General features: G+C 40.9%; 2 protein-coding genes across 5 annotated transcripts in view; one reads left to right on the top strand and one right to left on the bottom strand.

The window, feature by feature from the left end:
* The window catches only part of RAB3IP (RAB3A interacting protein), a 176,618-nt gene that overhangs the window by 119,513 nt on the left and 33,257 nt on the right, over window positions 1-23,848 (bottom strand). The gene's annotated exons all lie outside the window — the stretch shown is intronic.
* The window catches only part of BEST3 (bestrophin 3), a 41,474-nt gene that overhangs the window by 11,083 nt on the left and 6,543 nt on the right, over window positions 1-23,848 (top strand). The window contains exons 4-7 of one of the 2 annotated variants that reach the window (XM_060025211.1): window positions 5,376-5,530; window positions 6,942-7,280; window positions 10,230-10,310; window positions 11,097-11,248. In XM_060025211.1, the coding sequence (XP_059881194.1) occupies window positions 5,376-5,530; window positions 6,942-7,280; window positions 10,230-10,310; window positions 11,097-11,248 (727 nt within the window). Of the gene's footprint in view, window positions 1-1,561; window positions 1,686-5,375; window positions 5,531-6,941; window positions 7,281-10,229; window positions 10,311-11,096; window positions 11,249-23,848 lie in introns of those variants that run through there. The other variant, XM_060025212.2, reaches the window with a different exon arrangement.

Below are 23,848 nucleotides of genomic sequence, written 5' to 3'. Positions count from 1 at the left end.
ATAATATTGACTTTCTGCCCTGTGATCTGCTGTTCACGTTTTTCCTGATGCATTCTGTGCTACTGGGGTTCCCTGGTCTCTGAAATCTCTCACTGCTCTGTGTTACAGGAGAGATGATCAAGGGGATGGTGGTATTCATGGCTGTGCCAGTTTTTCCTCTGTTGGCTGAACTTTTACAGGCTGAGTCAGTTACCCCTATAGTCTCACGTGATGAGCCCAGAACAGACTGAATGTCGTCTTGTGAGTGCAACTTGACTCACCTATGCGCGCTGGCTCTTCATGGGAGAGGAAGTACACACCTCCTTGCATTAGTGCCATGGATGGGCAGTCTCTGCCCACTGTTTGAAGGTTCACCACAGCTCTGTTTTAGGAGTTAAATCATGGCTTGCCAATCAACGCTTCTCAAAGGATGATCGTAGACCACCACATTCATTGAATTATCAGCGTGTTTATTTAGATTGCAGGTTCCCAGACAGCCTATGAAATCTGAATCTCTGGGGCGTGGGACCCAGAAATCCACTTCTAAACAAGCTCCCCAGAAGCACTATGTTTGAGCCAGAACAAGGATGCTAAAATGGCCAGCTTGCTGTGTGACTCTGTACTAGGTGCAGTTGTTCCCAAACTTTGTTACAAGATGGAGTCGCTAGGGATCTTTTAAAAATACTGATGGTGGCTCCCACCCCCAGACATTAGGATTCAATAGGTGTACAGTGCAACCTGGGCATCAGGAGTTTTTAAGCTCCTCAGACCATCCTAATGTGCAGCAAAGTCTAGGAACCACTGCACCACAGTGCATCTATTAACTCCTCCAACTTTATCTGCAAATTGCCTCAGATCTATTTACCCAAAGCAAATGGAATTCTGGGCCACCTGGACAGGCCAGGAGTTAAGAGCACTGATTTTGTGAATGATATTTCCTGTGCGTCATGTGTAGAAGGCAGTGAACTACCAAACAGGATACTAATTTAGAGACAGGAATACGGCTGACTAGAGATGTTTCACTCGTGTTTGACTCATTAGGAAAATAGAGGAGTTTCTCTGTCTCCGTTCAGCATTGCTAACCCAGAAACTGATTTTAATCAACCATATCCTATTTCAAGCTTTTCAAACTGTGGGTTGTAACTTATTATTGGGCTCTTAAATCATTTTAATGGCTTTGAGCCAGCATTTTTTATGGAATGGAATGGAACAGAACAGAAAATATCAGAGAGCACCTCACACAGAAGAGCCAATAATTGTTTTGGGAACCACAAATATATCTTACTATAGTTCATGGTTAAAAAAATATATATATATCTCAATACTGCCCTCCACAATGCTTTCACAGTGTGATTCCATCTCTCTCTGAATCCCATTTTGCCTCACTTTGATTTTCCCGGTTGACAGGGATTTCTAAATGTCTACCACTGAATTTAAAGAGTGGCTGCAGTTGAATCTGGTGGCTTCATTCCATTCATTTGGAAAGTACAGAGAGGAAAATGAGCCAGGCTTGTTGCAATGTGCCTGAAAAAGTCATCTCTGAGAAGGGCTCAGATGCTGAATGCACAACTTTCTCTTTCAGAAAGAACTGGCAATAAACCCATCCTGCCTAAATGTTTTGAGAAGCAGAGCTTTTAGCTCTTCTCCTAACAGAGCCTCATGTACGCACTCTGCTTTAAAGGCAAAAGACATCTGCCTCAGTTTCAACTGAATCTGCGATTACCGGAATATTGTTTATTAATGGACTTAATTGGTCCTTCGGTTTGAAGGCAATAAAATTTTGCCTTAAAGTAGCAGATCCTACTCCATCAAGCCACAATTCAAGACACAAGTAAATACAAACATATATGTGTGTGTGTGTGTTTGTGTGTGTGTATATGTGTGTGTGTATATATATATATATATATATATATATTTTTTTTTAACTCTGATTTGAAATATTAGAAAGGGTTCTTCGGGATATGCAATATGAAAATTGCTGAGCAGAGCTGAACTAGCCAGAAAACCAGAAGGAAAAAAGATAGCAAGAGAAATTCAAGGCAAATGTAATGGCAAGATATTGAATAAAATAGCAACGTCAGGGTGTGGATAGGGTCTGAGGGAGCGTGGCATGAAGACAGACATGTGAAGGAGACAGGGTAGTGTGAGGACCAGCCAACTGATGGTGCAGCCAAACTGTAGCAAATCAATACCTGTGGTTAACATAGCCTTAGAGATGAGGATAATGACCACATTCTGAATATATCATCAGTCTCTGGTTAAAATGGCCTGAGGCGCTGATGAGGATAACATTCCATGTAATAACAAATGCTCTTTGAATTGATTTGATTAACAATCTAGACTTTTCTTTCAATGGACCAACAACTCAATTTCCAAAGATGGGGTTACTTTGGATAAGATGTGTAACCCTGCAGGAAATAACAAAAATTATTCTGCCTGTACACTCTTGGAGGATACAATAATGTCTAGTTCATCTTTCACAGCACCTAGTAAAGTACGCAATAAATTTGGGCTGAACATTTAAACCCCGCCCCCCCACCTGCTTTCCTAGCTCTACATGTCCCTTTCCAATCAGTGGGTGTGCTACACGGCAGGGACTGGGGGGAGGTTACCTAACTCTCGCTTTAGGGTTCGCATTAAATTAACCCTCACTCTGCATATTTGCTTTTTGCTAAGAAGCCAAGAAAGGACTTGCCAGCATAAGTTGACCCATATTCCTGAATAAAAAATAACCAGAGGTAAAGTTATTCTTTGGTCAAATGACAGAGATTGCAGCCAGTATATAAATGCAGGCATTTTTGGAAACTGCACTATGAATCCCAAGACTATAACTGTTAGACAATTGATATGAAATGTCTGAGAATAGTCTTCCAGGGAAAAGGTGAAGGGTTGCAAGTCTTCAAGCACAGAGCCAAGACAGGTCAAGTTCATCTATTAACTTCTTATCATCAGATTTAATCATACTCTGCAAGTCTTAAAAAAAAAACCTAACAGATTATCTAGATCATGCAACAACTTTGAAATGCACTGAGAAACAAGACAAGAATTCTCAGACTCATTCTTTGACCACCAGAGAGAGTCCAATTCCCCAGGCATGGGCAGACCCCTTCAAAGCTAGTATAAATAACCTGAGTTTTATCTAAAACTAGCCTCTTGTTGGTAAATATTGGCTCTGTAGTTGTTACTCTGTTTATTTCAAATACTGAATAAACAGAATCTTCATTCAGTGGGGCAGTGATTTTTGAACATTGCTGTAGGTCAGAATTTCCTGCAGAGCTTGGTAAACATGTAAATGCCTGGACCCAATTTCATTAAATTACCCAGGAAGGTTAAAAGGATGCTTACACCTGGACCTCACTCTAGACCAACTGAATCAGAAGGTGAAGGCACTGGTATTTTCTAAAAGGCACTCACGATAAGGCAAAGGTGCAACACTGGGTCAAGAATTCCTGCCCTATTGAGTCTGGTTTAGCAGGTGATGGTAGAGCCTAGCCCTCTCCATATATAATAGGTGTCACAAGTGATTCAGACACCCACGACCTGTGGACCATGTTCTCAAAGCACTGGCCTGGATCACATCAAGGATCTAGGTAACTCCAAAGCTCTATGGGTCAGTGACTTTCAAAATGGCATATCTCACTTCTCCTTTGAGTTCTTTTCTGTTATAGCAACACCTCTTAAATAAAACTCAGTCTGCATGGTAAGGAGGGAGGATTACTTTAAGCAGGAAAAACAGATTCATAAACCGATTACAGATGGTTAAGGATACAAACTGTGTCACATTAGGGCAAAAGTTGATTTTCATCTGAATGTGTTAGAATTTCATAAGCAAATGATTGCATTTCTCAATCAAAAGTAACTCAAAATTCATATCTAACAAAAATCAGTTTTAGAAACAAGCTTTAATTCAGAAAACATTTATACTAAATCATACTGAACATTTAAAAGTCCACTTAAAAAGTCAAGGTGGGGGGACTTCCCTGGTGGTCCAGTGGTTAAGAATCTGCCTTCCAATGCAGGGGATACGGGTCCGATTCCTGGTCAGGGAACTAAGATCTCACATGCCGTGGGGCAACTAAGCCCTCGCGCCGCAACTACAGAGCCTGTGTGCCACAATGAAAGATCCCGCGTGCCACAACTGACCCGATGAAGCCAATAAATAAATAAATAAAAGAAAATGATTCCTCATGCCCCTATATAATCCTTAAAAAAAAAAAGTCAAGGTGGTAAGTACAAGGATAGTCACTGCAGCATTATTTTTAGTAGCAAGAAAATTAAAACAACTTAAAACTCTATTCAAAAGAGAACTACTTATATAAAATACTGTACACAGTTAACTAGAATGCAGCCATTAGAAAGAATGGGACTTGCCTGGTGGCCCAGTGGTTAAGAATCCGCCTGCCAATGCAAGAAACATGGGTTCGAGTCCTGGTCCAGGAAGATCCCACATGCCACAGAGCAACTAAGCCCATGTGCCACAGCTACTGAGCCTGTGCTCTAGATCCTGCGAGCCACAACTACTGAAGCCCATGTGCCACAACTACTGAAGCTGGCGTGCATAGAGCCCGTGCTCCACAGCAAAAGAAGCCACCGCAATGAGAAGCCCGCGCACCGCAATGAAGAGTAGTCCCCGCTCACTGCAACTAGAGAAAGCCCGCGCACAGCAACAAAGACCCAATGCAGCCAAAAATAAAATAAATAATAAAATTTGTAAAAAGTATATGCGAAATGCTGTGGGGACTACGAAGATAATATGCTCTTTGCCCTTCCAAAGGGTCTTAGCAGGGGAAACATTTGTGTCTAACATTATCATAATACAAGGCAAGAGAAAGTGGTGGAGCTTTGAAGGGGAGAAATCCCTGGGGAAGGAGAAGGAAGGAATCAAGGAAGGCTTCAAAGAAGAGGTCCTGGTTAATTAGGAGTTTGAAAGGAGGGGCCAGGATGAAATGTTATGCGATTCACATGTTCGGCACTGTACTAAGTGCTTTGTATACATTATCACGTTTTATTCTTTTAATCCAAACAATTCTAAGTATTCTTGTTCCCAATTTTAGATGAATAAACCAAAACCTAAAGAAGAGACCTTCCCCAGATGTCCTAGTCCACATTTAATGTCACCTCACTTCCTACTGGCCGCAATTAGGGATTGCTCACATGCATTGCCTCCTATACCGATATATAACTTGTGTGTGTGTGTGCATGTGTGCACGCGCGCTCGTGAGTACATATTCCTTATCTCTGATACAAGTAAAAACTACTTGAGACAGGAACCTTTATTTTATATTTCTTGAATATCCCCCATTATTTGCTCACATAGTAGATACTGAAATATATAGGGTAATATATTAGCGCTAAACCAAGTCTGTATAATCTAGCTATTTTTATTTTGTGTAAAGGTTTTATGACAGCAGATGAAAGGAAATTATTTGAACACCTCAAATCTCCTCATCTGAAATACTGGGTTCCATTCATCTGGTTTGGAAATCTTGCAGCTAAAGCCCGGAAGGAAGGTAGAATCAGAGACAGTGTTGATCTGCAATCATTGATGACTGTAAGTACATAGTAAACTGTCAGTAAAAGATGCTAATCAGAGACCAACAGGGACCTGGATGCAACAGGTTGGACCTGGACAAGTCCAATTTGTTCAATCCTGGTTCCAAAAGAACCAGAAAGACTGGGCTAGTATCAGAACCCTCAAATGCAGGAGGAGAATAGTACCCAGTTTAACTCAGATTGATTGCAGGTGGTTGCTTAGAGGCTGTTTTAAACAGAAGTAGGCTTTGTAATAGGCTCTGTAAGAAAATGTTCTTTGATTGATCAGCAATGTCTGCCAGGGCTCGGAAGGATCTGGCACCCTCAAGGCATATTTGCCATCCCTAGCTCCAGGATCCCAGACCAAATCTGGAGTAGAAATAACCCCCCCTAGTCAGTTCCCCAAAATAGGAATATCCCAAGGTTAACCCAGCTTTCCAGATGCTCCAGGAAACAAAACCACGTTTTCATTAAATGAAATAATCCTGAATTCATTTGAGAAACGAACTTATAGAAGGGCTAGAGAGATTTGTGTCATGACAGTCTCCTGCCTCGATTAGGCTAAAAGGAGTGAATGATTTAAAAATAGCTCCTGGGCTTCCCTGGTGGCGCAGTGGTTGAGAGTTCGCCTGCCGATGCAGGGGACACGGGTTCGTGTCCCGGTCTGGGAGGATCCCACATGCCATGGAGTGGCTGGGCCCGTGAGCCATGGCCGCTGAGCCTGCGCGTCCGGAACCTGTGCTCTGCAACGGGAGAGGCCACAACAGTGAGAGGCCCGCGTACCACAAAAAAAAAAAAAAAAAAGCTCCCAATTTAACGTATACTCTTTCTCCCAGTCTTAAATAATAACTTGTGTTCAATAGAGAAAAAAGAAATCAATGGATCCCAGTCCTTCCTGCTTTAAACAGGGATAGATTTTCTGTCAATAGAAGCATTCTAAAGTCTTCATTTGTTGGGGGAACGGTTTAGGATGTATTTAGTTCTTTTTTCTAAGATCTACAGTAAGCATGTTTTCAAAAGCAATCGAGGAAACAAAAAATAATCTGCTCTCCACATAATTTAGAAATGATTTATTTAAAATATTAACCACTGCCTTCCTACCACCACTTGGGGCCAATATATATGTTGGAAATTATGAATTCAACAGAGTAGGGGATATTTCTATATAGTCCTGATTTATCTTAATCTTTTTTTAAATGTCCAACTATACTTAATCCCTTTTGCACATTGTTGAATTATGTTGATAGCTTGTCATTTTCAAAATTTTCCTTTTGGAGTGGATTTCAGAACCAGTTTCTAGCCTTTCAAAGTCTCTCTCATCATTTTACAGGTGTATTCCTAAAAGTCATGGCCATATTCTGAATCCCAGTAAATATTTATTACCACACCCATCACCTTAGTAAATCGTGTTTAATTTGTTTCTGGCTTAGGAAATGAACCGGTTTCGCTCCTGGTGCAGCCTCTTATTTGGTTATGACTGGGTTGGGATTCCGCTGGTCTACACTCAGGTATCAAATCCTTGGCATGTGATTTTTCTTTCTACTTGCCCACTTTGGCATGCTGTCTCTCTCGGGCAGCCAGCGCTGTGCTCTCACTTGGGTTTCTCTCTGTTTCAGGTTGTCACGCTAGCTGTCTATACCTTCTTCTTTGCGTGCCTGATTGGACGCCAGTTTTTGGATCCCACCAAAGGCTACTCAGGGCATGACTTAGATCTTTACATTCCGATCTTTACTCTCCTACAATTCTTCTTCTATGCAGGATGGCTCAAGGTAGCCAACAGTCTTAGTGCCTGAGACCTGCTCTGTAATCTCTGTCATGTTCCAGACTCTGCACACTGATCCCTTACTGAATCACTCATTCATGAGTGAGTCAAAGGTAGATTTAACACTTAATAGCTCGGAGATGTTATTACTTTTCAACCGGGCATTAAAGTGGCAGGGATGTGGTGAGTACTGTACTATAGGGGTCTGAAGCAGCTCATTTATGCAGACGCTACTCTTTTATGGCCACTGATTGTTTTAAGTCTTTGTGTGCTCGCATTAGGATTACAATAATTTAATTAAAGTAATAAGTGTACCTGCATTGATACTTTATACCACAACAAGCAACTAAGCAGAGTAAAAGAGAGTAAATAAGAAGCCTTGTATCTCAGACTTAAGCATTAATATTATATTATTATCTTGGTTCTGCTCAGCTCTGTAGATAGTTAGCTTCTATCCCCTGAAATCCTACTAGCTGTGCCACGACATTAAATGCATTCCATTTTCAAAACCAGAACTGAGATTCAAAGGAATTCATCGGAATCAAAACCAGAAACCCCAGGATTAATGACAATATTTGGTTTGCCAGGAAATTAAAAACAGGTCAGAGCAGTGAAAACAACTAGTCCAATCATCAGTGTAGAATTTTATTTGTTCCCACTACCATCTTCCCCCAACCCCAGATGTATGTAAAAGTGTCAGAGGCCTGATTCTTCCATCTCTTTTGTATGTGACAGAAAAAGATCAAAGACAATGGCTTCATTAAGTTAACTGAAATCTAAAGACAGTTTGAAGATAATTTTAATAAAATAGAATTTCAAATGTTTGACCTTCCAAACTGCCACAGTGCATCGTCGAGGCCTTCCAGGTTGTGGAAGCATTTTCTCTGCAGATGCCTTTACTTTCATTGGTTTGAATTTTAACCAGGAAAAATAAATATGTTAGCACTTCAAGTTATCCTCCAAAGAGTAAAGGCATTTCCTTTACAAATGGCAAAAACAGTTTTAACCAGATGACAGTGACTCAATTATTTTTACCCATTTAAGACAGAGAAAGAGTAATAGAAACTAATAGCTCTCATTTCCCATTAGAGAAAAAAGTAGACTCTACTTCTATAAACACAAACTCACCACAATTGGCCCAAACACTCAATCACTCTGGTCTTCTATTGTCCTTTCCCCTGAGTTGTGCTGAGCTTTTTATTTTTCACTTTGTGTCCACATGAGATGTTTAGCCAGCCTGGAAGGAAGAGCCAGCAGTTCCTGCCTTCTGAAGTGCTCTCTAAAATATTAACAGTCTTTTCCTTTATAAAATATTTTGAAGGCAAAATATGAAAAGACAATCTTAGCCCTATTAAGAGACAGGTAACCCTAAGAGAAGGGAGTTTTCCCACCCAGTGGACTGGATCTCAGTTTCTAAACAGTTTTGTCTTGACAATTCTAATATTTATAAATCTTTTCAAAGTGTGAAAACCCATCTTAATCTTATGAATGGTGTATTACTCAGTTGTTTGCTGGAAATGGAGCCTCCAAGTGAGTAAAGGATACTTTTGTGACACAGTCAATTCAGAAACATGGATATCATTTTTGTAGTTAAATGTAGACTCTAATACTATATGCAGGATGGATCCCATAAAAGTGAAATTCTGGATGTAACAAAAATATTTTCAGGACCCATCCAGTGGCCCATTTAATTTAAGGAAAACCCCCAACAAGAAAGGTAGACAGCCCCTTGGAACTTGCAATGAAGGACTCTGACAATGGATATTGCTGTGACTGATCCAGGAGCATGGGCCCTGCCACAGGCTGTCCCTTAGAACAAAGGGATGTCCTTCTCTAAGTCAGTGGTTGTCAACAATGGCCACACATCAAAAACTCCTGGGAGCTCTACTCAATAATGATGCCTGGGCTCAACCTCACACCCATTAAATCAGAATCTCGGAGGGGGGTGGGGTGCGGACCCAGGCATCAATTTTCTTTAAAAGCTCTCCAGGTGATTTTGATGTAGTGGTTAGACTTAAATCCTAAAAAAAAGTAGGTAGATTTTCTACCAAATAGTCTCAGAATCTAGGAACTCAACTAATCAATGGCGCCTTTGTTTTATACACTTGTAAGTTTTTTACATCTAGGCCCAATGTAAAACCACACACACACACACACACACACACACACACACACACACACACACACGTCCAGGTAATAAAAATCAAAGGGAATTAATGAAAATAGAGACTAACAGGTGAGACATATTTGGCATATAAATCTCTCATCAAGAAAGGTATTCAGTTCAGGAACATGGTAAGAACATCTAATACTTACCAACTGTTAGAAGATCTATGATAAGAAGTTACTTAACTTCAAAGTAACTTACTAGATAGCCATAAAGCCTTTAAGGTAAAACTAAGTAAGAAAAATTCCAGCTTTATGACTTACTAGCTCTGTGACTCATTCATTTAGCAGTTATGTCCAATAATTATGAAATCTCCTTGTATTATTTTGTGAAGTCTTTCTTTGCTCTTTAACCTTGCCCACATTTACATTTTATCTCATCACCTGGCCCTTTGTAAATTCTTTCAGAGCACAGGCTACGTACCCCTCAAAGTGCCTAGCACAGTGCCTATCACAATGCTTTTTTGATATTTGCTGGCTGATTTGTACCTGAGAATCAGTCATTTGGCTCCTAAACAGCCCATGGCTTCTCCTAGTTGGGGCCTGCATTGTCACCAGCTGAATAGACAGAGTCTTTGGAGAGCAGACTCTGCAGGTGCATGACTCACGGTCTGAGTCCATTCTCACTGGCTGATAAATATCTGCATCTGCAGAACAACCCACTCCGCTCTAGGCTTCCTATTATGAAAGGTGAACCATGAAAGCAGAGAGTGAAACAGGAATCCTCTTCAACCTTCACTCTTAGTCTTCACAGCATCACAGTGGACTTATTCTATGTTCTCAATTGCAGGTAGCTGAGCAACTTATCAACCCTTTTGGAGAAGATGATGATGACTTTGAAACTAACTGGTGCATTGACAGAAATCTGCAGGTTAGAGGAGTTTTTCTTTCCTTTACAAACATTAATAATCTAAACAGACTCTGAATGCCGGCCCCTGAACTTGAGTGCTTTAGCCACAAACAAAAGAGGTTTGGCTATTCAGTATGTTGTTTCGAGGTCACGGGTCCTGGATCTCAGTTCCAGTAAAATTTAGTCCCTTTTTTTTTTTTTTTTTTTTTTTTTGCGGTACGTGGGCCTCTCACTGTTGTGGCCTCTCCCATTGCGGAGCACAGGCTCCGGACGCGCAGGCTCAGCGGTCATGGCTCATGGGCCTAGCCGCTCCGTGGCATGTGGGATCTTCCCGTACCGGGGCACGAACCCGTGTCCCCTGCATCGGCAGGCGGACTCTCACCAACTGCGCCACCAGGGAAGCCCAATTTAGTCCCTTTTAAATACAATTTCAAGCCAGTTTTCTTTGTAGGTTTCTTTACTAACTTTACATAGCCACTTCCATCTCAGTACAGACCAATATTTTAATTCATTCTTTAATCTATTTCCTATTGCCACCTAAAAAAATTAACAATGACATAAAGTGGCAGCCACACAGTTTTATGGCTCCACTTATCCCCATTGCCAAGTGCTCTTATGCAGTGAACGACATGTATAACTCTCTGTAGCAGCACTGGTTGAAGCAAATATGAACTAGAGACATTTGTATATTCACTCATTCACACTGTGTTCTATCCCATTCCAAACCCCAGTACCCACTAAACTTATTCTTTCTTTATAAATACAATTCACATCTGAATTATTCTAACACTATAATGATGATTTTAGGTCTCCCTTTTAGCCGTGGATGAAATGCACATGAGCTTACCCAAAATGAAGAAGGACATTTACTGGGACGATTCTGCTGCTCGACCACCGTATACACTGGCAGCTGCTGACTACTGCATACCCTCATTTCTGGGGTCAACAGTTGAAATGGGGTAAGCGCATTTTTAAAAATCATCAATATTTAGAAGAGAAGTCACTGTTCTGATCTTTTTGTGATGTGGTCCTGAAGTTACTTTCATAAGAACTCTCAATTATTAATATCTTACAATGGTAGCCTTTTCAAATTTTCAGACATAATTAATATGTCCAAGAGAGTGAGAAATTAAAGAGACTGTAGTTTCTGATTTAAATATGGTGTGTGTGTATGTGTGTTTTGAGGTAATTTGCATTGTACCTTGCTTTTATACCACAGCAAATTTTCCAGTAGTTGTGAAACTATCCTCTGTCTTTCCTTCCAACTTGAAGAGTAGTTTACTATTTTAATTATACAGTTGTTTATTATTTAGTTATGACTATCATAATGAAATGCATCTTAACAAGTATTTGTTGAGTATATACCATGTGTAGGCACTGTGTTAGACTATTCTGAGACAAGCAAGCCTTACGATAAATTTTATCAAAAGTGTTCTCTAAGATTATATTTTGATCAAACTGACTTGTTTAGTATACAAGCCAGTGTCTGTTCAGTTGTTTTAACATAACAATCTGTCCCTATGTACTATGAGCTTTAAATAAAGGGGCTGAGGCCTGCAGTAAATCATGCACAGTTCTTGAATAATTTTATTAAATCTGATAATGTATCTGATTTTGGAGAAATGTGTGAATGTGGGGGAAGTTCAAGTATATTTGCTGAAGGCAGATGCTACAGTTTCCAAGTAACTTAAAGAGAAGAGTATGGACAAATTTAGAAAAGTAAAAAGAGCCCCTCCAAAAAATTACAGAAAAAAGAAAAACTTCTACGGAGTTTTTCTTATAACTTTTCGGCAAAACTATGGTTCGTTCTTCCCTGAGGTCAGTTCTAAGCAGATTTGTGAAGTGAGATCGTGTCTAAAGTTGCCACCTGTGACCTTCTTTCTCTTCCCCCAATACAGTTCAGCCCTCCTCTTTCTCTACTGTTAAAAATCAAAATTCAACTGAGTAAATTTTAAAGATCTTACTGCTTTATTCAACAATTCATGAATTGGGCAGCATCCAATCTAGCAAAGAGAAAGGAGCTTCAAGGGGCCATACAAGCGAAAGACTTGTGTAGGCAGAAGGGGGCAGGAAAAAGGCTGTTATACCAGGCAAAAAAGTGGGTTGGTTATTACAAGGTCACTTTACTATAGGAGATGGCAGGGGTCTAGAAGGCAAACTACCTAAGCAGTGCTGATCAGGCAAATCCTGATTGATTGGTTTAAGATTCCATTTCTGAAAGAACCGAAACCATGTCTCCATTTGGTGACATGGGGCTTAGCATAAGTGACTCTACTTTGGGCCTGTTGTCTTGTTTTTAATACTAGTATGAGAATATCTAGCTTCAATCCTATCCCTATAAGGCTTTATTTTTAGCTCAATGTCTCCTAATCCTCAAAAATAATGGTTTGGGGTGCTCCTCCAAAATAACCTCTGAGGCTGAAACCTCTTCAAGACCCAAAGAAAAAGATGACTGAAAGTGGAATCTCAGGAATTGTGGCAAATAATGAGATGATGCAGGAGCCGGGACGCTCACCTTGCTGCCCTCAAAGCACAGCTTGGTGAAGGTTGCCTACTCCTTACTTCGGCTTCTAGATGCCTGCTAAGCCTGGGCCCTCCTGTCCAGGACCTCCTCCAGACCAAGGTACTCATCCCTACCCCAGCAGACTGCTCAGTCTCCATAAACAGTAATTTCCTGCTGTGCACTTCTCAGCCTTTTGTAATATTGGGTTGGCAAAAACGTTCGTTCGTTTTTTTCCGTAAGATGGCTCTAGTAGCGCTTAGTTGTCTTTGGTCCTCATTCAAAACAATTTTGTTAGGTTGTATTGTGACAGATGTCATATCAGTGTGCGTTTAAAAAATACCGAAATTGGTGAAATTTTGTGTAGCCATTTTAATATTGAAGATGGAAGGAAAAAAGCAGCATTTTCGGCATATTATGCTTTATTATTTCAAGAAAGGCAAAAACGTAACTGAAATGCAAAAAAAGATTTGTGCAGTGTATGGAGAAGGTGCTGTGACTGATCAAACGTGTCAAAAGTGGTTTGCGAAGTTTCGTGCTGGAGATTTCTCGCTGGACGATGCTCCACAGTCGGGTAAACCAGTTGAAGTTGATAGCGATCAAATCGAGACACTAACTGAGAGGAATCGATGTTATACCACGCGGGAGATAGCCCACATACTCAAATTATCCAAATCAAGTGTTGAAAATCATTTGCACCAGCTTGGTTGTTATTCGCTTTGATGTTTGGGTCCCACAGACGTTAAGCGAAAAAAACCTCTTGACCGTATTTCCGTGTGTGATTCTCTACTTAAATGTAACGAAAATGTTCCATTTTTAAAACAAATTGTGACGGGCGATGAAAAATGGATACTGTACAATAATGTGGAACAGAAGACATCGTGGGGCAGGTGAAATGAACCACCAACAACCACACCAAAGGCCGGTCTTCATCCCAAGAAGGTGACGCTGTGTATATAGTGGGATTGGGAGGGAGCCCTCTATTATGAGCTCCTTCCGGAAAACCAAATGATTAATTCCAACAAGTACTGCTCCCAATTAGACCAACTGAAAGTGGCACTCGACAAAAAGCATCAGGAATTAGTCAACAGAAAACGCATAATCTTCCATCAGGATAATGCAAGACCGCATGTTTCTTTGATGACCAGGCAAAAACTGTTACAGCTGGGCTGGGAAGTTCTGATTCATCCACCGTATTCACCAGACATTGCACCTTCGGATTTCCATTTATTTCGGTCTTTACAAAATTCTCTTAATGGAAAAAATTTCAATACCCTGGAAGACTGTAAAAGGCACCTGGAACAGTTCTATGCTCAAAAAGATAAAAAGTTTGGGGAAGATGGAATTATGAAGTTACGTGAAAAATGGCAGAAGGTAGCGGAATAAAAGGGTGAATACGTTGTCCAATAAAGATCTTGGTGAAAATGAAAAATGTGTCTTTTATTTTTACTTAAAAACCAAAGGAACTTTTTGACCAACCCAATATATTCTGCAGTGGCAGTTTCATGGATATCTGGCAACCCTCTCAATTTTGAAAATTAATAGGAGAGGTTTTTCTGTGAGTTTGTTTTTAGATCACTGAGTAAGCTTTAAACTTCCCCTCCACTCCCATTATTAATTAATGCAAAGTATCTGAAGATCTGCCTTGTAAAAGAAAAGAGACCAGCACCATTGATAGGGCCGGGGAATCATCGTAATGACTCTATTTGGACTGCAAGTACCACTTGTTCTCCATTTCTAATGTCCATTGAATTGTTTTTGCATGATGGTTAAAATGATAATTTATTTTGGTCCTCAAGATTTTTATCTTGATCTACATATTCATCCTAATCATCATAATTTTACATTCCTTTGCAAGTGTCCATGTTCTTTAGAAAGAATTAAAATACATATTTCTCCTATTTCTAAATACAGAAACATGCATTAGGAATTTACAAGACCTTGGAGAAAATATATAACCCAAATGATTACTGGGAAGATTAAACTAGATGGTAAGCATAAAAACACTCTAGATATAAATGTAGAGCATTATTATCAACTAGTACAGATTTCTTATTTGTGGATGTCAAACTGAGGCACAGAAAGATTAAACAAATCTAAGCTATTTTTCGTATTAAACTAACCTTGGAAATTTGGGAAAGAAAATAAAATGCTTGAGAGGAAACCAGGAGGTAGGGTGTTTAAGAATGGAGCAAAAGGGACTTTCCGGGTGGGCCAGTGGTTGAGACTCCACGTTTCCAATGCAGGGGGCACGGGTTTGATCCCCGGTCAGGGAACCAGGATCCCACATGCACACGGCACGGCCTAAAAAATAAAAATTACTTAAAAAGAAAGAAGGGACTTTCCTGGTGGCACAGTGGTTAAGAATCCTCCTGCTAATGTAGGGGACACGGGTTCTAGCCCTGGTCCGGAAAGATCCCACATGTCGCGGAGCAACTAAGCCCGTGTGCCACAACTACTGAGCCTGAGCTCTAGAGCCCGCGAGCCACAACTCCTGAGCCTGCATGCCACAACTACTGAAGCCTGCACGCCTAGAGCCCGTACTCTGCAACAAGAGAAGCCACTGCAATGAAAAGCCCGCACACTGCAATGAAGACCCAACGCAGCCAAAATAAATAAATTTTAAAAAAAGAAGTAAATGTTCCAGTTCTAGAGTCACAAAATGTTAGTGAAAATAAACAGGTCTATGATTTTTAAAAATAAATAAAGACTCATCACCTACTTTAAAAAAAAAAAAAAGAATGGAGCAAAAAGTTACCAGTTGTCAGAGAGAATCCTGTAGTTAAGATGGTCTATTTACTAGCAGGATGGACCAGGCACAGGCAAAGGCCAGGGTCTATTAGGGGAGGCTTTTCTGAGACGTTTAACTGGACTCTGCTAGAACCAATTGATCAAAGAAACAACTAGGCAAAAGCTCACTTGATCTTGACTTTCTGCATGAATGAGGACCCTAAAGGGGAGCCTCACAGTCCAGGAAAGGTCACTGCAGGAATTCAGGCTTTTGGAAGCCAGCATTCACAGGAATGCCCTCTGATCCATCAGTGTCGATTCTTTCAATGATTGTGCTATTAGACAAGATGTTTCTGGTTGCCTATGACAGAAAACCAACTCAAACTAACTTAAGCAACAAGGGGTTTCTTGGGTCACATTCAGAAAGTAGTCTAGCTTTGGGTGTGACTGGATCCAGAGGCTCAGATATGTCACCAAGACCCGCATTGCCCTCCCTGTCCCTCAGTTCTACTTTTCTCTCCACTGGCTCAGGTTTCAGGAGGCTCTCCCCTCCTGACAGCAGAAAGGCAAGATGGCAGCCAGCAGCTCCAGATGTCCAACCTATCTTCTCAGCAAATCCTATGGAAAGAGCACACCTCCTTTCTAACTCTTAAAACTAAAGTACTGGATTTATTATGATTGGCTGGGCTTGGCTAACATGCCCATTCCTGAACTAATAACTATCAACAGGAAGACACAATATTTTGATTAGCTAAGGTTGGTTCGTGCATCCATCTTTGGACCAAGGAGTGTGGTCAGCCCCAACCAGCCATACGGAGTAAATGATACCTTAAGAAATATGACGGTGCTATTACCAGGAGAAGGGTGAATGGTTTTCTGGGCTGGCAGAAACAATAGATGTCCTCTAAAATCTTAAAAGCTAATTCCCTAAGCATTGAATTGTTCACTCAAATACGACATCAATACCAAGTAAACAATCTGAAAGAGGCTCAGGGAAAAGGGAAGGTAGAAGTAAGGATTACTGTAGCACAGGTGGTTGACGATGACTGAGCCAATGAGTTCTTTGCATTAGGATGAAGACTAGGTGTCAACATGGTATGGATGCAAACATTTCAGTGTTTGCTGCTTGATGCACATGAAAAATTTTTTCCTGGATGAGTTTTTTTATTTTCTTATTCTATTTAGAACATATGTTCCCAGCATATTTAATTCAGAAATCAGATTTGCCTCATCTTTTCATATCAATGTTTCAGGTTTGTAATCACAATTCCCATGACCCAGAAATTCCAAAACCGAGGCAATGCCCTTCAATAACTGAGCAAAAGTACTATCCAAGGGCAACCTGAGAAATTACGCTGCCTCCTACATTCTTTCACATTCAGCACACTACTCATTTCCATATAAAAAGGGAATTCCTTGGAGACAATTCTTTTGTTCTCTATATTCAGGAACATGGCCAAAATATTGCCCTATTTTCTATACATTTACCAAATATACATTACTGAAACAAAGTAATTCCCCCCTCTCATTTTTATCTCAAGTGCAAATTTAAATTATCACGTTTTTCCTTGTATCTTCACATGTGGAACGTACTCATTCATTTATTCAGGCAATATTTTCTTTTAGGGCCTAGTATATGGTAGGTTCTATGCCAGATGCTACAGACAGGCAAAAACAAACAAACAAAAAAACACGCCTTTTAAGCTCACAGACATAATGAGGAGACAAGTCACAATACAATGTGGTAAATGCAGCAATAGAGAAACGCTGAGAGTCTTATGGGAACACAGTGAAGGTACACTTCACAGGGTCTGGTGAATCAAAGAAGGCCCTTAGAGTTGGGGAGTCTAATGTGCATCTTTAAGAATGAATTTAGGGGCTTCCCTGGTGGCGCAGTGGTTGAGAGTCCACCTGTCGATGCAGGGGACACGGGTTCCTGCCCCGGTCCAGGAAGATACTGCATGCCGCGGAGCGGCTGGGCCTGTGAGCCATGGCCGCTGAGGCTGCGCGTCCGGAGCCTGTGCTCCGCGACGGGAGAGGCCACAGCAGTGAGAGGCCCGCGTACTGCAAAAAAAAAGAATGAATTTAGAGCTAGCACACAAGAGTGAGGGGATTCAGCAGAAGGTACATTCCAGGCCATATGAGCAAAGACAGAAAGGAATGATAGTGTATTCAAAGTGACAATTTTTAAAATTTTCAGCTTTTTTGAGGTATAGTTGACATATAAAATTATAAGATAATTAAAGTACACATTGTGGTGATTTGATATATGTATACATTGTGAAAGGATTCCCCCATCTAGTTAATTAACACATCCATCACCTTACATATTTATCTTTTTTTTTTTTTTTGGTGAGAACATTTAAGTTCTCTTTTAGCAAATTCCAATTATGCAATAGTGTTATCAACTACAATCACCATGTTTTAATTAGTTTCTCAAACCCTATTCATCTTATAGCTGAAAGTTTGTACCTTTTTACCTATTTTCTCCCTATTTCCCCCAACCTCCTAGCCCCTGGCAACTGTCTTTCTACTCTGTGCTTCTATTAGAGTAACAATTTGATATGCAAGCAGAAAAGCCAAGAAATGAATCTGGAGGGGGAGGTAAGGGGGGATTATGGGGGACTTTATAGCCTGAGTAAAGAGTTTCAGCCTTTTTCCAAAACTATTAAATGACATGGTCACATTTGTGTTTTAGGCAGGTTGTCCTAGCAGCTGGCTAAAAGATGGATGCCTGGGGATAAGACCAGAGCCAGAGAGCCAGTGAGCAGGCCCTTAGTATAGTTTAGACGGGAGAGGATAAGGGCCAGACTAGGGTGGCGCTTCCAGGGATGCGGACAGTGGAGATGGCAGAAGGGACAGATTCGAGAAAGGAGAAGGAGTGAAGTATGATGGGGTGGTTGGTAATGAACCAAGGATGATAGGGAGTAGCAAGGAGGAGCTGCTGAAAGGGAAAGATGATGAGCTTCCTTTTGCGTGGGTTGCCTTTGAGCCATCTGTGGGCAATTCACATGGAGGTGGCCAGCGGGCAGGGTGCACAGAGACAAAGTCTAGGCAGGGGGATGCATTTGACTGCTATCAGTAAATGGGTGTGTTACAACCTAAAGAGTGGGTGCGGGCTTCCCTGGTGGCGCAGTGGTTGAGAGTCCGCCTGCCGATTCAGGGGACATGGGTTCGTGCCCCGGTCCGGGAGGATCCCACATGCCGCGGAGCGGCTGGGCCCGTGAGCCATGGCCGCTGAGCCTGCGCGTCTGGAGCCTGTGCTCCGCAACGGGAGAGGCCACGACAGTGAGAGGCCCGCGTACTGCAAAAAAAAGAGTGGGTGGGAGCACCCAGGAACTGTGTCAAGTGAGTAGGACAAAATACAAAGGGTAGAACACTGTCACTTAAAGGGTGGTCAGAGGAAAAGGAGTCCTTGAGAGAGAGCAGGAATGATCACTACAGGTGCAGGAGAATAACCCAGAGAATGCCCTGTCATAGAGACCGAGGGTGGAAGTTTCAACATAAAGTCTGTAAAACACCATAGGAGTTTGCATTTTAAGGTCATTGGAGACTTAAGTGAGAGTGCTGAGCAGAAGCTAAATTGGGAGGCAAGGAGATCAAGATTGCCAACGAAAACTGTTTTCAAAATAATTTTATAATGGAAAAATTCAAACATATACAGAAGTAGAGGACAAACTATAATGAACCTCACGTAGCCATCACCCACTTTCAACTATCAAGTCATGGCCAACCTGGTGTCACCCATCTTCCCACCCACCTTTACAGTACCCACCACTGAACCACTGTGAAGCGAATATAAGCACAATACCATTTTCATGCCTAAAAAAAAAAAAAAAGACCAAAAAGTCACAATAATTCCTTAACTCATTAACTATCCATGTACTATTTTTTTGAGAAGTCTGGACTGGGGGGAAGAGATAGACCAGACAGTATCCAATGAGACACAGTCGAGGGTAATGTCATATTTTTTATTTGTTTTATAACATTTTAGGATGGGAACACCTTAAGCATGTTTAGAGGGAAAGAGGAACCTGCCCTCCCCACCCTACCACCAATCCTTGGAATTACTTTAACCATCTCTACTGAATTTCACTTTACCGTTATGCCCCGGTCTTGTCTGGACAGACCGATTAAGACTCCCTGCGGTATTTACTGTAGTTCTGTCCACTGTATGACTTAGCATCCCTTTTATCAGAGGTCCTACGGGGGAAAATTTATCTCAGACATCTGTGGGAAAAAAGAAAGTTTTGCCTCTTCTGGGTAACTCTTACACTATTTCTCTTACAGACTGTGAATTTTATAATTGAGGAGGGTCTTTTCATTTTGGCTGCTGAAAGCTGAAAACCCAAGTTGTAGACCACCTTTAGTCAGTCTGTGAGATTTTTTGGCATGTTTCTTTTGGTCTCATCTTGTTAGTGTTCCTTATTCTAGCTCTATCATCTTAGCCTAATTTTATATATTATTGCATTGTGTTTATTTGTATAAGCTACCTCAAATCCTTTATAAGATGAAGCAAGATGTAATAAAGAAATAAATTGATAACTCTTGTTGCTCTGAGAAAGGAACAAAAAAGGACAGGCAGAGTGAAAGGAGCTTCCTGGAGGAGAGGGAAGACACAGGAGCCAGAGGAATTGACAGAGAAGGGCCTAAAGAAGACATGGGGCGGGGGTGGCAGGGAGAGAGGAGGCCTCAGAGCCTGAGCTGGAGGGAGGGAGCTGAAGATGGATGTTGTAAAGGGCGATGGGGAGATGGTGCCTGTTCAGCTAGTGAAGCAGGAACCAATGTTCTCACCACACCCAAGCATCATCATGTCTTAATCCGAAGGAAGTTATAACTAACAAAGCCCATCTTTCTCTGTTGAATCTAAGACCAAAAGCTTCTGTTTTAAAACAGCATTTTATCATTTCTAACACCAAACCAATGCTGAAGTTCCATCTCCCAATCTTTGTATGTGGCATGTTAAAAATCAACTTCAGGGAATTCCCTGGCGGTCCAGTGGTTAGGACTTCGTCCTTCCACTTCAGCTGGCATGGGTTCAATCCCTGATGGGGGAACTAAGATCCCACGTGCCACATGGTGTGGCCAAAATAAATAAATAAAAAGCACTCAATTAGACAAAATCAGCTTCAGAATGACCACTTTGAATGAAAAAAGGCCAGTTGAAAATCTGAACTGAGCACCCAGAATAGAAATGCTTTCATAGATATACTCGTCTTAAGCATTTAATAAACCATGTTAATTATTGTAATAAACTACTAATCTCCATTTAATAAACCATCCTATGAATTAACTGAACAATGAAAAAGAATCTTTCCTATTTGAACTCTGTTCCCATTACCACACCTGAGATAATTTCAGTTGAAGCTCTTTAGTTTGTTCTTTGTCATAATATAGAATGCTTTCTGATCTGCTATTTTAATTAAGGAATCTTTTCATTAGTTTAACCATGGAGACACTAGTAACCAAGATTAAGAAAACACTCATAAGCAGCCAGAAGAAGAGTTGTCCAGAAGTTGCCTATCAGGAAAACATGCACAAGCCCTAAAATGAAAAAGGTCTTCTTTGGGAAACGGTGGACACTTATGCTTGATAAACCTCACTTAACCAAAACAAACCCAGAATGCTCAAATGCAAGCCAACATTGCTGAAAATAAATTTTTTTTTAAATGAGGTCCCAGCCCAGCCTACCACAGCTAGCTTGAGGTAGAATGCTTGTCTTCACATTATAATATCATGAGTTCTCTCCAAAATTCTTATTATTTTTTAAATACTTGGAATTATCCATTAGCACAGATTTTTAAGGCTCTGAGGAATGGAACACATGGAAATTAAAGACCTGAAGTCTCATAACTCCCTTTAAATCCTGTCTTGGAAATCCAAACAGCAATAATTCCTTAAAGGCATAGGAAAAACCCTAACGAAATATCCATCCATAACAGCTAAAGGATTCGAAATTCTGGAGGAGAGAGTCTGCAGCTGCTTATGAAATAGATCACTTGAGTGTGTCGTGAGGGCTGTCTTCGTGGGACTGTGCTCACTCTGCCCTGCTAATCTAAAGGCAGGCTCTCAGCCTGGCAACCTAAACTGCTGACTGCAGTTCAGTTCCTAAAACACTGTTGTATTATTGGCCTTTCTGCCATGGTTCAAATATGTCAAAATTTCCTCACGTTGGTAGTGATCTTAAGGAATGGGTATGTGAATTAAGGATCCACTTAACAAAGAGGAGTAATATTCAAATTTTTGTAAGAGTTCCTCCTGGTTAGGGGTTGAGGAAGTTAAGATTTATTTGGTTCTGTGAAACTACAACCACATACCCAGAAATAATGACTTTTACGTATCTATCTTCATTCCCACGGTCCTAAGAATATGTAGAAATAGTACAGTACTTTTTTTGCAGTGAAACGTACATGTATTTAATGTGCACAAAGCATTTAGGAGTTTACAGTACAGTCAGAAGTATTCTTAGTGATATAATACTTCAAATATATCAAAATACATTTTCAAGCAAGCAAAGAATTTATTAAAGTGTGGTTAAATATATTTCTAGATGGATGTTTTATTCAGTAATCCCTTCTTAGCCAACTATATTCAAATATTTTAATTTTACAAGAAAAAACATAGTCTGATTATATATACACACACACACAAACACACACACACACACACACACACACACTATTGCATGCTTGTGCCATAAACAGCCAAAAATATCTCAAATTCTGAATCACTAACTTCTACAAAAACGTATTCTTGGAACATTGATTTTCACTTAATGTACCAGAAGGGAAAGGAGAGATGGAAACTCCCAAGGAGATGAATGTGCATTAAGTTCATAATTTTAGAACTTGCTCAGGGATTCTTTCATTTACCGGCATGGGGTCACCACTGGTGCTTAGTTTTCACCTTCTAAGTGGTATGAGAGGTATAGATGGCTTACTTTACTTTTCTAACAAAACTCTCATAGGATACAAGAGTACGGAAAGGTGGGGACTTTAACTTTGGGCCACAATTTCTTTTTGTGACAGCCAATGGAGGCCAGGTGAGACTAATGGTAATGTGAGGCTAGATATGCTTGTTCTTTAACCAGATTTGCCATAATCCTTGGTCCAAACTATCAGAAAGGCAACAGAGAGGCAGCGGGTAGGTGGTGTCCAGCTCTCTGGCCTCAACAACCTCCACTGATGCTCCACAGCTTGAAACTCTTTCCTAGCCAGTGGGGCAGGGCGCTGGGGGAAGGGGCTCGGCGGGGAGTGTTGCTGGGTGGATACAACGTTCTGTCCACTGGAGTTTTCTCACAACACTCAGCCCGCCCCTCCCAGCTTAGCATGAGGGTAATTTACTCATTTTATAAATCCCTGGCTACAGCTTTGACGGTGATTCTGTAGTGCAGAAGGTTAAAAATTACAGTGTGTGCCTCTAATGGGTTTGAAGAGTACATTTTGCTTTGTCCATGAATAAAGGCTCCTGCACGTGTGCCTCTGCCCCGACGGATTTTCTGGCAATTACTGGCTTCCTCCAAGGCAGCCGCCTGACTTTGAGTACACAAACAATTTGAAAACAATAAATCTGATGTGAGAAGTAGAATTCATCGTATTAAGTATCATTTTCCTAAATTCCTCATTTCAGTTCTGTTAAAATGACCTATCATTGGAATTTAAATTGTCAAAATTCCACTTTAAAAGTGGCCACAGAGAAGGAAAGACAAGGATCATCTAGTTTTATTCTTCAGTCTTTGAAGCTCTATAGTTACTTGATCACACTAATGAGAAGGGGTTTCCTTTGCAAAAAGCTTGCTTTGAAAAAAATACATTACAGCCATCTTCCACAGTCCTGTGTCCTGCCTCTTTGTTATGGTAACAGGAGGTGACAAGTATTCTTCTGCACCCCTGAGCATCCAAGCATCTTTTCAAGAGGGCTTAATTAAATCACAGCTGCTGGAGCCCTCAGACATTAGTCATTGGCAAGGGAGACTGAGGGGCTGACGGTTTGTAGGTGCTCAATAGGCATCTTGAAAATTGGGGGTCTTTTTTTAACACTTGAGATTGAAATCAGAACACATCCCAATCCTGACATCGATTTGACCTGTAGAAATAATGCATGCTCTGCCTCCTTCCAGACTCAACTAGAACCAACTAGCCCGCCGAGCTTAACGTGATCTATTCTCTCTCCCGCCACGTACACTTCTCCTCCCTTTCACAAATAGCCCAATACGTGCCACAACCTTTCTCATTCTCACTTTTTCTGCATTGATGATGTATATTGTGCCACCACCTGACTGGTCTTATCTTCTTTCTCTCAAAAAACCCAGCTTCCTCCCATCCTATAT

Source organism: Delphinus delphis, chromosome 11, assembly GCF_949987515.2.
Source record: "Delphinus delphis chromosome 11, mDelDel1.2, whole genome shotgun sequence".
Classification (NCBI taxonomy): Eukaryota; Metazoa; Chordata; class Mammalia; order Artiodactyla; family Delphinidae; genus Delphinus; species Delphinus delphis.
Note: the sequence above shows the minus strand (reverse complement) of the source record. Positions and strands in the feature narration are given on the sequence as shown.